This window comes from Carassius carassius, chromosome 18 (assembly GCF_963082965.1).
Source record: "Carassius carassius chromosome 18, fCarCar2.1, whole genome shotgun sequence".
Lineage (NCBI taxonomy): Eukaryota > Metazoa > Chordata > Actinopteri > Cypriniformes > Cyprinidae > Carassius > Carassius carassius.
Window position 1 is genome coordinate 6,680,528 of NC_081772.1, and position 14,199 is coordinate 6,694,726.

The 14,199-nt window shown below is 36.0% G+C and overlaps 1 protein-coding gene across 1 annotated transcript; it reads left to right on the forward strand.

Moving 5' to 3' along the window:
- Positions 1-131: 131 nt before the first annotated feature.
- LOC132092222 (E3 ubiquitin-protein ligase RNF217-like) lies at positions 132-13,272 on the forward strand. Its single transcript, XM_059498367.1, has 6 exons — positions 132-1,079; positions 7,458-7,688; positions 7,840-8,004; positions 9,378-9,579; positions 10,628-10,699; positions 12,051-13,272. Exons 1-6 carry the CDS (start codon positions 243-245, stop codon positions 12,128-12,130), a joined length of 1,587 nt encoding a protein of 528 aa, XP_059354350.1. The 5' UTR covers positions 132-242; the 3' UTR covers positions 12,131-13,272.
- Positions 13,273-14,199: the final 927 nt, after the last annotated feature.

The window sequence follows — 14,199 nt, forward strand, 5'->3', positions numbered from 1 at the left end:
GAAGGCACAACAAAACGTCAAACCCGCCTGATTTATATTCATGAGATAGCCGTGTGCCAATGGAACGTTATTACGCAGTCAACGTGGCTTAATTAATATTCATGAGCAGAGGCTTCGCCGTAGTAGGATTCGTGATCTCGGACCCGGAAGTGGTGTAATAGTTTCTCGCTCTGTGTTTAGTTTGTGAGTTTGAAAGCGGACTGTGTGTATTTTCGCACAAATGGAAAGTTGACCGCTCGGGAATGGAAGATGAGTCTTCCGTGCGTGTGAATGTCACGGCTCATAATATGCCCGGTTATATTGGACGCGACGTGGAATCTGTCCATGTATCCAGCGGGACACGGAGCACTGATTTCGGCCGGGAGGTCCTCAGCAGTGAAGCGAAGGTGCCGTCATCATTGTCGTTATCCTCGAAGGATGTTTTGGAATTTCATAAACACAAACATGAGCCAGGAGGAAACAATAAAGAAAATGACGAGAGGGAAACCATAACAGCCGTGGACATTTTAAGAAGGAATTTTGGTTCGACAAGTGTCAGAGATCCAGAAGATCCCAAAGACCTGGAGAAAGTAGGATTGAACGACTTGGATCATGAAAGGATGCAATGTAGCACAAAAAGTCTCCAACAAAACATGGACAGTAACTCAGGATTGGGAGATACTGATGGGAATCATCAAATCGATTTTATTGATTTGAAGAGTGGTGAAGATCCCAGCCAATCAAAAGAGCATGTTTACTGCACTGTATATTGTATTGCCAATGATAATTATAGGATACCTGTTGAAAAAACATCATCTGATCACGAAACTACATCTTTGTCATCATCATCATCATCAGATGTGCTGGTTTTACCTCCCATCGACTTGCCAAATTCAGAATTGGACTATGAGCACTATCCAGCGCCCTACACAGTCACCGACTTGATGCTGTCTGGAATAAACAGCTATTATAATGCTGACAACAGTTTATCTGTTGTGTTAACATGTCGTATTTGTCTTGATGACAAAAAAACCTTACCACTACACTGCTGCAAAAATGCAGTTTGTGAAGAATGTCTGAAAAGATACATCATCTCACAGGTAGCCACATCCATCGATACCATCTCAATGCTAGGTTTTCCTTTCTTTTCAGCACTGAATAAAATCTTGTTTGCAGGGATGTTCCTTTGTTTGTGTTTGCAGCCACCTTTAAAGTGGACTGATGCAAACCTAATATGCCTCTACATGCCAGCAATGAGAATCGCATCCTAGTGAATCTGTGAAACAGCTGTCATCTAATCTTCATGTGTTTTTCTGTCTTTATACCCTGGTAAAGTGAGGGTAATACTATGATATTGAATGTTTATGGTCTTAATTACAAGGTACTCCAAAGTGTTTCAACAAGCATGTTTTGTTGCAGGATCACCTGTCAGTCAGCCCGATATTTGCTTTTCTTAATTGATTGTCTTCTAATGATAACATGTTTCTGTTTGTTAATGGAGTAGTTCTCCATTGTGTTTGTGAAAACGTTCTCAGCCTGTCCTGCCCTGCTTTGGAGAAGTGATGCATTTCCTGTGTTGCTTAGACTGGCTCGTGTCATCATAGACTTGGAAATGTTAGTTTTAGTCATTTTCGTACTTCGTTTGCTGCAGAGCAGAGACCTTTATTGTGTAACACAATACAGTCATGTCTGTGTGATATAAAAAGCATGACCATTCTGAGTTCCTCATAAAGTTGTATGACACACCAGCATGTGTTTAAATGAGTCTTGTCAAGGCTTTGGTTAAACGTAATTAAAAAAAAAAAAACGTATTTGTATATTTACTTTTAAACTAATTTGGATTAGTCATAGTAAATTCTGACATTTATTATTGGTGCTTTAATTTGCATGCAGTACTTTAGTTAATAGATATTTTGCATTTGCAAAAAAAAAAAAACTCTTAGAAATGTTGCATCTTTAGGTTAATCCTGTTTAGAACATCACTGATATATAAATTCAGATTGGCTGTTGATATTTATGGGGGGTTTTGAGACAGCATAACAAGTTTAAAATAGTTCAACTTCTAAACTTCTCAAGATCTATTGGATTCCACTCCATCTAGCTGTTTTTGAAAAGAAGAAAATGCCTCATGTAAACAACCCCAAGCTGTGTTTTATGTTAAAATAAATTGTGGAACTAGAATTGTGACAGTTGTGTCTGGAGATTGCAGACATTGAAATGGTAAGTCTAGGAAATGTGTCTGACCACGTCACTTGGACCCGAAGTTGTAAAGGGATAGATGATCGATCTAAACAATTAAAATTCTGCAAACATTTACTCAACCTAATTTCATTTTAAACCTGTATAACTTTCTTTCTTTTGTGCAACACAAAAGAAACATTGGAACCCAATATACTTTGAAACAGTTTCACTCAGAAATTTAGAAGAAATTACGATTAACACATTTGGAAGTAGAAAGACTGAAATTGTATGTTATTGTAAAACTTTCTGTAGTCATCTTTAAAACGATGAGTTTCAGAGTAAAAAAAAAAAGGATATGGACATTAAAAAAATGAAAACACAGGGTGACTAAATGATGACAGAATTTTTCATTTTTCTTTGAACTTTAAGACCTTCATGTAACCCTAAACTAAAAATATATAGTTTTTCACATCCGTAGTTTGGATGAGAAACTGTAATATCAGGTTTTTAGAAAGAGGAAGAGGTCTAGACGGTTTTTTTTCTATCTTACCCAGTGGCAGTGAGTCATGTTGCTGGCAAGTGGAGGAGGAACTTGTGCTGTAATTGATTGCTTAATCAATGATCTCAGCCTCTCTGTGCCCTAATTATGTTGTAACTGCTGGCTGGAAGGTCTGTGCATGGTTTGGAGGCAACATAGAAACAATTTCCCCTTCTGGCGGGATCTTGGTTGTAATCAAGTTACGTTGACTTGCCTGTTGCCGTTCTTCTCTCAAATCAGATTTATTGCTACCGTGAATGATCTTGGGGGTCAGGCAGAGGTCGCTGTGATGATGATAGCTGTCTTTTGTAACTGAAATGTATTAGTCTGGTTTTGTCTTATTCATGCCCAAGCAGTAACCTGCATTTGGTGAGCTCACTTGGCCTGTTTAGCTGCAAGCCTAGACCTTTTTTCTTGACTGTGTTCTGGAGTGCTCAAGTATGACGATGATGCTGCCAAAAAGAATTCTGTTTCTGTAGCTGCTTACAGAAAGATCGCCACGGCTCCCATTTTTGTAGCGCTTGTTTTGCTATTCATGGATTTACTATACAAAGCTGATTACCTGTAAAACCTGAATAGTATCCAGTGACACAGCTGTGTACAGCGTCATAACAAGGTGGTGTAATGTATGAGCACTTCGTTTCTGACTCCGGTTACTTGAAAACATGAAAATGTCCAGCTTTATGTGAGAATTAGGGTAAAAAAAGTACAGTCTATGACTAGATTTATGTTTTTACTTTGGCAATGATTTAATCTAAAGTGATAGTCCACCCAAAAAAATAACTTTCTGTCATCGTTTACTCACCCTGTCTTGATGTGAACCACATCAAATTTAAATTTTATGGACATTTGCAACTTTTTTCAAAATATCATCTTTTTTCGGGTGAACTATTCCTTTAACGTCTGAGTTTATGAGTTAAGTTTTCCCTTTTGTTGTATGATTTGAATCATCATTTGTGCACTTTTATACTTTTTAAAGGTGACATTCGGCAATCCTGCTTTCATATCAGTTATCTTTAGGCCTGTGCAGTGCATGATTTCAAAAGCAATTTGCATAATAAGAATATATGAGATCAAATGAATGCTATGAATATGGTTTGTAAGCAGATGAAAGGAAAGGGCGATTAGTTAATGTGCACTTTTACCGAAGAGAAATGGCAAGAGGTTTGCACTACAAAAGACTAATTTAAATAGCTTATATTTAACTTTACCGAGCCACTGTTTCTCATTTCAGGCCTTTGTGTTGGGTTGCGTCAGTGGTTTACTTATTACGTTTAAAGAGACTTGGATTGTCGAAATATACAGCATGTTACTATATAATGCCATATCAGGATTACAATTATAAATATGGTGACAACAGTCTCGTAATCGGACTATTTTTCAATGCCTTTGAAATTAATGTTGTGTATTAAGTGTTGTGTGATGAAATCAAAACAGGATACAGAACTGTAATCTTTAATATTAATAAAAAGACATTCATGTTGTGAGTTTGATAACATGCAAGTAAACATTGGCCTCTAAACATGTTATCATAGACTATGGGGTATTCTATCCAGGAAGTGTTTTAGGGGTTTGAGATCTACAAATTTATTTAGATTTTTGTATTTAATTTTTTTAGCAGCATTGTTTCAAAGGACATGGATAAAGAGACAACTTCTCAGAGCTGTCTAGTGTGCTGACAGCATTTGGCACGGTAATCTATTTTAGAGAGTTTGTGTTTATATTTTTATATTCATCCCCTTTTAAGCAGCACTGCTACAGCCATCAAAACAGTGCTTTTGTAACAATTACATAGCCTTCAACAATAAATTACAACTACTGTCAGACCTCAAAATGACTGCTTTAAGTAATGTTTTCATTATTATGCATAAACTGACTTCTTCACTATGTGCTATTTTTTGATTGTTGCTCTAAGTAAAAAAAAAACAAAGCTTGTTTTCAGCATCATGAATGTATCAAGTTAAAAATAGTTCTGTAATTATTTTTAAACATGAGATCCAAGATCCTTGCATTCCATTCCATTTTGTTATGCCACGTCCAGCTGTTTTTAAACCCAAGCATGCAATCTTTGAAAATGCATGAAATCTGTGGTTGCAAAATAGGTTTTTTTATTTTATTTTTATCTTTATTTTTTTTTTGATTAATGAAATATCTCTTGTGTGACTGTTGAAAGTATATGAAATCCAACTCATAAACTTGAAGTGGCTCAACCCTAGTGCACAGAAGTTTTTTTTTTCTTTTTCTTTTTTGTATAGTCAAAAACTCTTTCATAAACCTGTCTATTTCATAAGCATGGAACCAAGTTTTGGAGCAGAGTATTTTGTATTCTACCAAAGGGTTTGGTAAAACTGTACCAGAGTAATGCCTAACAATTTTGGAAATGTCTGCTTTTGAATTTTTGCTTTGATGTACAGTATATGCCCCAGTAGATTTGATATTAGGTATCAGATTGTGTGAATGTTGGGTAAAGATTTGTTGGTTAATTTCACTGACCTTTTGTAGGCTTGCAGAATAACCGGTCCATTTAAATGTATGAATGTGTATAGTTTCTGCTTGACTGAATATTGCATACAACCTACTGTAATTGAGATGTATGAGGCCTCAGATTAAAATATGCATGCAGTGCTCAGATGAGGTGATGCAGGAAATCTGCTGAGAAAATAAAAAATGTTTGATTACTTTTTTATAGATGCTAAACTGAAAGTGTTTGGTCATGCACTTTTCCCACAGCAATTTGGTTGCTGTCTTACTGTTGACTGAGTGTTCACTGTAATAGATCTGCTTTATTCTTAACAGGCATGTGGGCTGCCTCAAAGAGTGAATTCTGCACTCGATTTCAAATCCATCAAAAAGATATCTCCCTTAGAAGATAGCCCACCTCAAGAGGTGGTGCTGATCAATAAGAAACATGTCAGAGTGAATACAGGATGCCAGCATGTGATATGGCAGGCTGAAAATCAAACTCTCCATCCATACTGAGAGGATTGTTCACACCTGCAGTGGGTGCTGAGTGCCGTTATTGTGCTAGCTGTGTGTTCGGCCCATTAGCAGCAGGCTGACAGGTGTAAAAAGGGCCGGTGGGTGGCCCTGGGGGAGTGCTAGCACTGCTGTCACCAGTTGGTGCCACGTACTCAGGTAAGGGCTCTCATGGGAGTGCCAGATCTCATTAGGTGCCACACAATCAGCCACGAGATCCCTTCTCTTAACATGAGCATTGTTAATGCTGTTTACCAAGACTATCTTTTGCATTAGTCAGGTGCATCATTTAAAAATGACCTAAAGCAGCGTCCCCAAACTAGTACAAGCCTGTTCCAGCAGAAGTTAGGTAAACTAAAGCTGTGTCCCCCAAGTGATTTACAGTACTATACTATGCACTGTACCACTGTACCATCTACTACATGACATTTAAAAGTTTATTTTGTCGTCCACCATTAGAGTGTAATAGCCCCTGTCCATAGACTACATAAGGAAAGCTGCAACAATTGAGTGCACATTTATCCATTTAGCCCAATTGTATTAATCAATATTTGTGTACTAGTTGATTATTTGGTCTTAAAGTCACAATGTAATGGAAATAGCGACATCTTTTCTTGCATATTGTGACATATTGTACATTATTATTGACAAAATAAAGTAATGATTGGATAAGTCTGACATACGTCACAACAGAGAGAAGGTTGTCATTTCACCAAAAGATTGGATTAGGACAATTCAATTAAAAAATGTTTGACTGCTGCTGTTTGACTAGTCAATTACTGTGACTCATCTCTAAAAGTTACTCTTGTTCTGTGACACTGTTACAGGATTAACCATATCTCAAGAGCTTCCACAGAATGGGGTTATTGTTATCAAGCCATTTCCATATTTTAGGGATGGACATTTTCATAGTGGACGTTACTGTCGGGGGTTCATTTTTGTCATCCTTTCTTGGTGCTCACATCATCATGCATTGACAGATGGAATTCAGTCTGGTCTATTTTAGTCCAGAATGCATTGCTTCCAGATGTCAAGGCAGATTTTATTCCAGCTGATTTGTAACTACCCAAGACTTGCCTGATTTTACTGTTGTCTCTTGACCAAACTCTTTTCTTGTCACTTCAGATAATGTCCCTTAAATGCTGTTGCTTGAAATTTCAGCACAAAAATAAGAGGGTGGAGTGTAGATTAGTTCTCGCAATGGAAATGCTTAGTAATCCTGTCTTCCCAGAGGGGAGATGAAGGAAGATGGGTGGGGAACCAGAAGCAGGATGTAATCCTCTCACAGGGGAGGTGCTGATTGTCATAGTCCTGCAGCTGTAGGACTACACCAAAGCCCTGTTATCTTAACAATGAGAATGAAATGGATCTCACTGATCCATGAGATCACTTAACTCCCTCTAGGAAACTAGGAAAGGTCATTCAACACAGATCCATTTATCAACTAATCATACCTAGGGTTAGCTCTCTTCAATCACGTATTACCGTACTTCAGTGATTGTTTGATAAGGTGACGTTGCTTGTTGACTTGGAAGTACCTCAGGTACAATGCTGCTTGTACAGTGGCTATTTGAGTTCTTGTGTACACAGATCGTTTGGACTTCCTGTAATCACTGATTAAAAGCCACTATTTCCAAGAACACGAAATCATACTCAATGTACGGTTAACTGTTCTCAAACAGGGTGGTTTACATATTTAACTGCTCGTAGAGTTGTGAAGGTTTACCACTGCATTAATGGAGCGGTTTTCAATGTATTTGGCTGATTGCATGTTTCTTTTAAGGTTCACGTGGGTCGGGCACACTTGGTGTGTCCCATCACAGAATGCAGTGGTTTCTTGGAGGATAGTTTGGTGATTTCGCACCTGTCCAGTGAAGAGCTGGCAAAATACAAGTATTTCTTGGAGCTGAGCAGACTGGACTCCAGCACGAAACCATGTCCCCAGTGCAGCCTGTTTACCTCCCTGAAGGGTTGTAGCCAACAGACGTCCTCCAAGAGTGACCATAAGTATAAGGTGTGCTTTTTCCCATGTTGCCCGTTCTGTAGTTAAGAACATTACAATGTGGAATTATTTGTCTTAACTCTGAATCAGAGTGACTTTCTTTGCCAAAAGGCTTTCTTGAGTAAGCAAACTGTCTGTCTGTCTCTTCAAATAATCCCCATAGATTCAGTGCACAAAGTGCCAGTTTGTCTGGTGTTTCAAATGCCATGCACCCTGGCATGAAGGCCTGAAGTGTCGAGACTACAGGAGAGGAGACAAACTGTTGCGTCACTGGGCCAGCGTCATCGAACATGGCCAGAGGAACGCTCAGAAGTGTCCATTCTGCAAGGTAATGAACATGCTTTCCTAAAATGCTCTGTACATATACTGAAAACTGGATCTTTGTTCATTTTCTTTGACATGGAAGCGTTACTACAGTACTACTGTACACACGTTTATAATACCACATTTGGTATGGTATTGACATCACAACCATGAGTATATTCATTTATGCCCTCCCACATTTACATATAAGCTCCTATTTATTATTCAGCAACTTCTGTGCAGTTTCATAACTTTGTGGAATCGTGATTCAATTTTTTAAATAAAAAGTTTAAAAGAACAGCATTTATTTTGTTTAAGTGAATGCATCCTTTCTGAATTTAAGTATTAATTTCCTTAAAAAGAAATAAATAATTCTTACTAACCCCAAATGTTTAAATGGTTGTGCAGGTCATTTGTATATAGTCTTGGTAATACTTTACAATAAAGTTCAGTTGGTTAACACAAGTTAAATATTATACATTTCATCAATTCATGTTTAATGTTTATTAATGTTTATTTATACAACTTGAATACAGTTTTGTCATGTTAACTATTTAATTACTTAATGACATTAGAAGCTTATTGTAAAGTCAGACTGAGGTCTTAAAGGTACAGTAGCAAAAATAAGCCTTCTTCATTTTCATTTAATTTTAGTCTGAGAGAAGGTGGAAAACTCATCTGTCACAGTTTCAAGACACTTTACAAGCCCTCAGGGGATAAATAAAATGCGATGTAAAATATGGCCTACTTAAAATTAATAGGAGTTACTTAGTTCAGATAAACAGAGTCAGTCATTGTAAAAACTGAATGTTCCCATCTGAGATAGTGAGGAAGGATTGTGTTTATTGTCTGTTTTCTCTTCCTTTCCTCCTGACTAACTTTAATTACAGTCTTGGGAAAAATGGCATTCCAGTCATAAGACGTCATAATACTGGGGTCTGGGCACAGTGATCCTGAATGAAAGTCCACACAAGATAAATTTCTCTGCACTGAAACAATTTCAAGAGATCAGCGAGTTCTACAAGGCGTTGCGGTTTCCATCCAGACGTGTGCATTCATGATGCTTTGGAAGACCTATCGTAACACAAGTGTTTAGCATAGTGCACATACCTGAGCCAGATACCTAAAGGCTTAGCTAAGATCTTCCCTTTCTGAAGAAGTTTCTCAACCCATAATACTGAGAAGTGCATTGTTTGTTGGAATAATCGCAATGTAATCATTGTGAATTATAATTTTGTGAGCTCTAAGCTTTCACTAATTGAACATGTCAGTCGCTGGTCCAGATTCAAGAAAATCTGCCCCACTAGCTCACAGATCTAACTAGACATTTTAAAAACAAGTGAAAATCATTGTGATTTGATTACTCATTGCCAAATTATTTGTTCTCCATACCAACAGATCCACATTCAGAGAACGGAGGGCTGTGATCACATGACCTGCACACAGTGCAACACTAACTTTTGTTATCGTTGCGGGGAGAAGTACAGGCATCTGCGCTTTTTTGGGGACCACACCTCCAACCTGAGTGTGTTTGGATGCAAGTACCGCTACCTGCCTGAGAAACCCCATCTGCGCCGGCTGGTCCGAGGCTCTGTTTGTAGTGAGTGTGCATAAGCAGAGAATCCAACATGATTTATTTAAGCTTTTTTGGAATATTTGGGGTTACCTTGGAAACATAACATTGGCTTATCTTGAGTTTTCTTGCCGTTTGTTATCATAATGTGCTCTTGGTTGTTTCATAACCTGCTTGTTTCCAATATACAAGTATTTTACTGTACAGTATATATCAGTGTTTATACTGGATTATTTCTCCCTTGAACCCAATCACATTTAGGAATGATAATTATTAAACTGTGCATTTGTAAAAAAACAAAACAAAAACAAACAAAAAAACAAACAAATCAATAGCCAACAATGAAGGCAGACTCACAGACTTTACAAACTGTCATTTTTTTGTTTGCTTTAAAATAATGCATGAGGGGGGGGCTGTTTTCTGATCATTTTGAGTCAAACATGGCCAAAGAAAGTTGCATTATTTATGTATCATCTCTTTATTATATTGACTTCGTTTTGATTGCAAGCTCACCAATGAACATTAGTATACAAACACACTGTTGTGTGTGTATGTACCATTTTGTGTTTAACTGTAAAGTTAAATATGTATATTTTTATGTTCGTTTATAGCTGTACAACCCTTGCACTTCTTTACGCATACAAAATATGTGTGCATTTCTAGATTTTATCACAAAAACAAACTGTCCTGACACAAATAGAGCACCTAAAAGAACAGTTTACACTATTTCAGACCATGCTAGTTTACAACTCCCTGATAACGCCAGTTAGTAATAGCACAGAGATACGAACGACTCCATGATCTTCTTTTAGTTTGCATATCGGTGTACACTTTACGTGAGCCAGTGTTTGTGTGGTGTCCTCAGGCTAGTGCAACGAACTGTGGTATAATACCCAACCATCCATACATCACAGACACAAGTGTTTGGTCTAGAGGTCACAGGGTTCACATTAACCGACTGACTTGTTGAGAAAGATAAATACACTCCATCTTCTCTTTAGTCCAGCAGTAGATAGGAATTGTAAATGTGTTTGTTTTTGTGAACCTGAACTCTTTTGTGTTGCCTGTTTCACAGTGAGTAAAGTGCTGGTGGCTCCAGTGGTCATTGTCCTCGTGGTGGTCGTTGGAGCTCTGGCTTTGGTCATAGGTAAGGATTGTGTAACGCTTCATGAATCTCACAAAGCCTGCCAGGAACATGTCTGGATTATATTTGATCCCAAATTCCACAAATTCAAGAGAGTAAAAGATTATATAATTATATTTGCTTTTTTATAGCAATTTTTAAAATTATGTTAACATTACTTTCATGACAGTTAAGCAACTTTCTCAGTTTTATAATGAAAACATAAATGTGGTTGTGACATAAAATACAATGGTGAAATGCAGCAATGTATTTCAGCATTCAAAACTGTAGAAAGGGAAATATGGGTGACTAGGATGTTGGGTATCATTTATCTCTTTCATTCCTCTGCCTACTTTCAAGAAATGTATATATTTATATTACAGAAATTAATTATTTATATGCATCTTGGCAATATTAGTTTTATTGCCATTAATTTATGTATTTATATATTAACTTAATGTTTTTTTTTTTTTTTTTACAGTAATGGGATTCACTTAATCTCTAATAAGAAAATGAAAGAGACTAATGATAATTGCATGAAATTAAATTTTTTTATGTTTGAAAAAAAAATTTAAAAAAGTAATCAGACACCAAAAAAAAAAAAACCTTCATGGTCCTGAAAGTAAAAAATAACCATTATAATAATGAAAATAAAATTGAAGATGGGACAACAAATTCCATTGAAAATAATAAATAATTAATTAAAAATAAAGCTGAACAATCTGTATCTTTTTCTTTAATAAGATGTCATTCGGTACTGCTGCAACGCTCTTCATACTGCAGTTTATGGTTCTGTTGTAATTGGCAGAAGAGATTTGTTCTTCCACTTCTGGATGCAAAATCTTTTTGCAAAACTTATCTTTTAGTCTGAATTATTGCACTCCCAAATAAATTAATATACCTTACAAAAAGAGTTTCTAAATATCAATAGCTTAACTTCCACAGACGTTCTGAACACGCATTAGTAAAAAAAAACTGTATTCATTCAATACACATGTATACTGAACCAAACATTTTTATTTATGAATCTCAACCCCTTAACTGTCACCTGCCCAAATACGGGCAACCTAAATTTACTTTATTATATTACTATTAAATCCTAATCTAGTCATGGCAAACTATATATCGTTGGAAAGGTCTAAGACTCAAGAATACATATTTGTTGATGATTTTGCAGAAAAAATATATTTTGGAAGAGTAATGGATTAAGTCACTTGGAATTTGCTTCAGTTTTACATATATATTTTCTTTGTTTATTTTTTTCTCGTAAAGCACATTGATGGCACACATAACTTTATACTGTGATTGAATGGCTAGATTAGTTTCTTCTTTTGTGTGACCGAGCTGTCCGGTGTTGTGACTGATCTCTCCACAGGCTTGTTTGCTCTGCCTATCTACTACATCTGTAAGAGGAGGAGGAAGCGCTCACAGGGGTCGAGTCGCTGGCTGTGCTGATTCAGCTTCAGTCTTCCTGCTCAGGACCTGGACACACAAACACACACCCTAAATAGCCCTGGGTGCCAAGTGACCGAACATTGGCCGCTTATACAACAGTCACAATATGCAGTTTTCTTGTTGGCTGCATCTTGTGAATATCCTCAATTGCACAGTGACCGTTCCCTCCACATGGCGTATTTGGCATCAGGATCAAAGACTAATTGAGGAGATTCTGTTTTTGGGATGTTTGATTTATAACCCCACAAACTGATTTGAATTCAGTTCATTTTTAGGAATGGAACTACAGACTGGTTAATAATTTCCTGCAGGATGTGTTATGCAGTGGAGCCAAACAGCGTGAATGATTTTGTCCTTCATTCTACTTATGACGTACATCAGATGTTATAATCTGTAAGCGTTTAGTGTTTGATGATGGTGAGTTAATGAATTAATGTCTGTCCCTCTTGATCCCCTCACTATTCCTCCCTCCCTCTCCTTCATGCTGTGCCAATATCCGCAGGAATTTGCATGATCAACAAAACCCGTTTCTGTCTACTGCACTGTGGAAAACAAAAGGCCCTGAATTACAGAGACCCACAGCTCCACGCCAAGACATGTAGGTCATCTAGGTCATGCAAGTCAGTACTGTGTCATACAAGTGTTTAAGCTCTGTGTTTGGACAAATCTAAAGCTGTAAACCAAACACAAAATACACTGTGGGGTCCAAAACTCTGAGACCACTTTTTGAAACTGCATTTTGAATTTCTCTAATTTAATATTTAAATGTAAATTTGTTCACTGGAGTTGTTATGTGATAATATAATTTGCAATGAAAATATTTATGATTTCCTAACTAAATTTATGTAAATATATATAATAAAAAAGTGTGTGTGTGTGTGTGTGTGTACAATACATATGTCATTAAAAATATATATAAAATTTAAGTTGGAAAAATCTAAAATATTTGTATTATTATTTATTTTATTATCAGCATAACAGTTAGAGTGAAAACGAATTAAATTAAATGTAAACTTGACCTGAATTTAAATTCTCAAATTGAATATTTAAATTTGAATTGGTTCACTGCAGTTGTTAATGTTATTTATATTATTTATTTATAATAATATTTGTAATGATACAATTTTTTTGATTTCCTAACTTGATTTTTTAATGTTAATATACTGTAAATAACAAAAAAGTTTATTATATATATATATATATATATATATATATATATAAATATTACATAAAAATGTTACTCTATAAACACACACATATATTAAACATTGTAAGAAATAATTGTGTATTATAAAATATATTAGCACGCACACACACACACACACATACATATATATATATATATATATATATATATACACATATATATATACACATTTCAAAATGATCTGAAAAAAAAACAACAGAGTGAAAACAAATTAAATGAAAACTTGAAATGAATTTAGCCGTATTTTAATAGTCTATTTTAGCAGTCATGTTTTTTTTTTTTCATCATGAAGTCAAAATTTTCTTCATGCATATTCAATATCTTATTGAGAGTGATTCATCTGTGCATGTGATTTACAAAGAAAAAATTGTTTGTGCGAATCCTAATCATTTTATCCAGAATGACTTGAGAATAATACAAAGAACATCTCATCATATGTAGGAGTTAACACGATTGATATCAGAAATGAAGAATTGGTGAGAATATTCATAATGTTGATTTTGAGTCCCAGATTTGCAGTGTGGTCTCAGATTTTTAAACCCCACATGGAAGCATAGTGCATGCCTTACACCTTGAACAAACTGATTTCTACTTGAGTGTATATATGTTAATTCAAATTGAAAGTCCATAATATGGAAAATTTGACATTAATTTCTAGTATATTTTAGCTTTGCACAGAATGCACACTCAGACATAGCCACTGAGCAGCACAGCGTTCAAGACTATCAGCCCAATAGGCATCCCTGCTGTATTTTGCAGTGTTATAGATTCATATCCACTGTAATCCATTTCCGCATGTTGGGTTTATTTCAATCTCAAGCTGTTACAAAAAAACGAATACTGTAGCATGTTTTATAACCTT